Source organism: Ailuropoda melanoleuca, unplaced genomic scaffold (genome assembly GCF_002007445.2).
Source record: "Ailuropoda melanoleuca isolate Jingjing unplaced genomic scaffold, ASM200744v2 unplaced-scaffold73121, whole genome shotgun sequence".
NCBI classification, from domain to species: Eukaryota; Metazoa; Chordata; class Mammalia; order Carnivora; family Ursidae; genus Ailuropoda; species Ailuropoda melanoleuca.
In genome coordinates this window covers 1,390-3,868 of record NW_023248417.1, presented here as the reverse complement: position 1 = coordinate 3,868, position 2,479 = coordinate 1,390, and the positions used below count along the sequence as shown (strand labels likewise).

At 58.7% G+C, this 2,479-nt stretch overlaps 1 protein-coding gene across 1 annotated transcript; it reads right to left on the bottom strand.

The window, feature by feature from the left end:
• Positions 1-147: 147 nt before the first annotated feature.
• Positions 148-2,172, bottom strand: AIME-1906 (class I histocompatibility antigen, Aime-1906; the record flags this gene model as incomplete). The annotated part of the gene is given in 4 exon segments (XM_034653156.1): positions 148-423; positions 1,012-1,287; positions 1,483-1,752; positions 2,013-2,172. Coding segments are annotated over 4 exon segments (904 nt in total), but the record flags the coding sequence as incomplete, so codon positions are not given.
• Between the last annotated feature and the right edge of the window lie 307 nt (positions 2,173-2,479).

Here is a 2,479-nt window from a genome sequence, read left to right as displayed (position 1 = left end):
AAGGGAAGGGAAGGGAAGGGAAGGGAAGGGAAGGGAAGGGAAGGGAAGGTGAGGCCCCAGACCTCAGGCTTGAGTCATGACCTCACAGATGTTCTGCTGAAGACCTACTTTCTCTGAGAAGAGGCTCCACCCCAAGCTCCTCCTTACCCCATCTCAAGGTGAGGGGCTCGGGCAGTGCCTTGTGCTGTATATGGCATGTGTATCTCTGTTCCTCTCCAGAAGGTACCACCACAGCCGCCCACTTCTGGAAGGTCCCATCTCCTGCAGGCCTGGTCTCCACAGACTCTATGTTCTGGTTCTGGTCTTCCCCATCTCGCTGCCAGGTCAGGGTGATTTCCGCAGGGTAGAACCCCAGAGCCCAGCACCTCAGGGTGACCTCACGGTCAGAGATGGGATGGCGGGTCACTTGTCTTTTGGGGGATTCTGAGGAAGAAGAATCAGGAAATCCACACTTTGGGTTACATTGTCAGATCACTACAGCAGCACTTGTGACCATTCTAAGGATGGAAAGGACAATTGGTTTAGAAGGAAAAAGCACAAAACTTAGTGCTTAGTACAGGAGATCTGGAATAATGCTTTAGAATCAAGGAGAGCTCCCAGGACAAGAGAGTACAGGTCTTGAGTGGGGAGCACACTAGGGTCCTGACTGTAGTGGAGGGTCAATGACTCAAAACCTGAAGTCAGACTTCCAAAGCTGTTCTCAGATTGAGAACAAGGCCTTGAGAGGGAAAATCAGGGTTCACAAAGTGGCTGCCAGGACAGAAGGGAACTGCTGATGGGTTATTTCAGGTATGGTCTCCACCTGCCTCCAGGGAGAGACTGGATTCCTCAACTGTCCTTCAGAGAAAAGCAGCCCTCTAGGGGAGCCACTCTCTAGTGGGAATATGAACTCCAAGAGGGATCTCCTTCTCCCCACCCACGGAAGGGGCGGTATTCTGACACTGAGTCCATTCTCCCTTCCCTGTAGAAAGCCAGCCCCAGTGGAGTGGGGATCCGGGAGGTCGCTGGTACCTGAGCGCTGCAGCGTTTCCTTCCCATTCTCCAGGTGCCTGCGGAGCCACTCCATGCACAAGCCCTCCAAGTAGTTCCGACTCCTCTGGGCTACACCAGATGCCTCCCACATGCGTCTGGTGATCTGCGCCTCCGAGTTCGCAGCGGTCCAGGAGCGCAGGTCCTCATTCAGGGTGATGTAATCCGCGCCATCATAGGCGTTACGGAAGTACCCGCGGAGGAAGCGTCCATCAGGCCCCATGTCGCAGCCTACCATACTCTGGAAGGTGTGAGACCCTGGCCCCGCCCCACCACGGGTCATCATGAAAGCCTAAACTTAAAACCCAGTAGCGGCCCCAGGGGCTGTTCCCTGTTCTGGGGACGGGTGAACCCGCAGCCTCGGGGTGGCTCTAGGCCCCAGACATTCGGGGGGACCTCGGCCCGTCCGTGGGAGTGGGGATCGTGACCTGGCCCCGGGCCCACGTCCCTCACCTTCCTCGCTCTCGTTGTAGTAGCCCCGCACTTCGTTCAGCCTCCCTCGGAGAATCTGTGTGCAGGTCCTGGTGTTCTGCGTCTTCCAGTCCCAAAACTCCGGCCCCTCCTGCTCCAACCACGGCGCCCGCAGCTCAGCCCTCGGACTCGTGCCGTCGCTGTCGAACCGCACGAACTGCGTGTCGTCCACGTAGCCGACCTCCAAGTACCGGGACTCCGCATTGCCAGGTCGGGATATGACCGTGCGGAAATACCTGAGGGAGTGGGAGCCTGCGGGCGCGGAGGGGGTGAGAGACCGCCCCACCCTCCTCCAGGCGCGGCACGGGGCCCAGTGGATTCGGCGCGCAGGAGAGGGGGATGGGGCTTGTGCAGCGGAAAAGGGGCAGTCCGTGGGAGAAGAGTCGGGACCAAGGTGTGGGCGAGGCGGAGGTGAGTGCTTCAGGTCCCAGGCGGCGGAGCAGCGCTTGGGTGGGTCAGGAAGCCTCCCTCCTCCCACGCTGCCGCGGTTTCTCTCCCGACCCCGCACTCACCGGCGCTGGTCTTGGTCAGGGTCAGGGCCCCCGACAGTAGCAGCAGGAGGAGGGTTCGGGGACGGCTGACCGCCATCCACATTCTGGGAAGAAGCTGAGTCGCCAGGGGTCCAGAGAAAATACTGTAAGCGGGGAGCACGGTGACGCTGATTGTCTTCTCTAAAAACCCGACACCCAATGGGAGTGCGACCTGGGGTCGCGTCATGAGTATCCCGGCAGGAGGACCTGACTGGCTGTGAGCGGGAGAAGTGAAACCAGGGGAGATGGGGACTCCCCAACGCTGGGCTTCCCTGACCCAGACACCGCCCTTGCGCCAGGACCCTGAGAGACAGCCCCAGGGAATTGTGACTTAGTCCTGACCCCTCTTCTCCTGCACGGAATGGTCTTGTCACATCATCTCATGGCTGAGTCAGTGAGTCTCAAACATTTTGTTTTCAGGATATCTATACAGTCTTAAGAATTAGTGA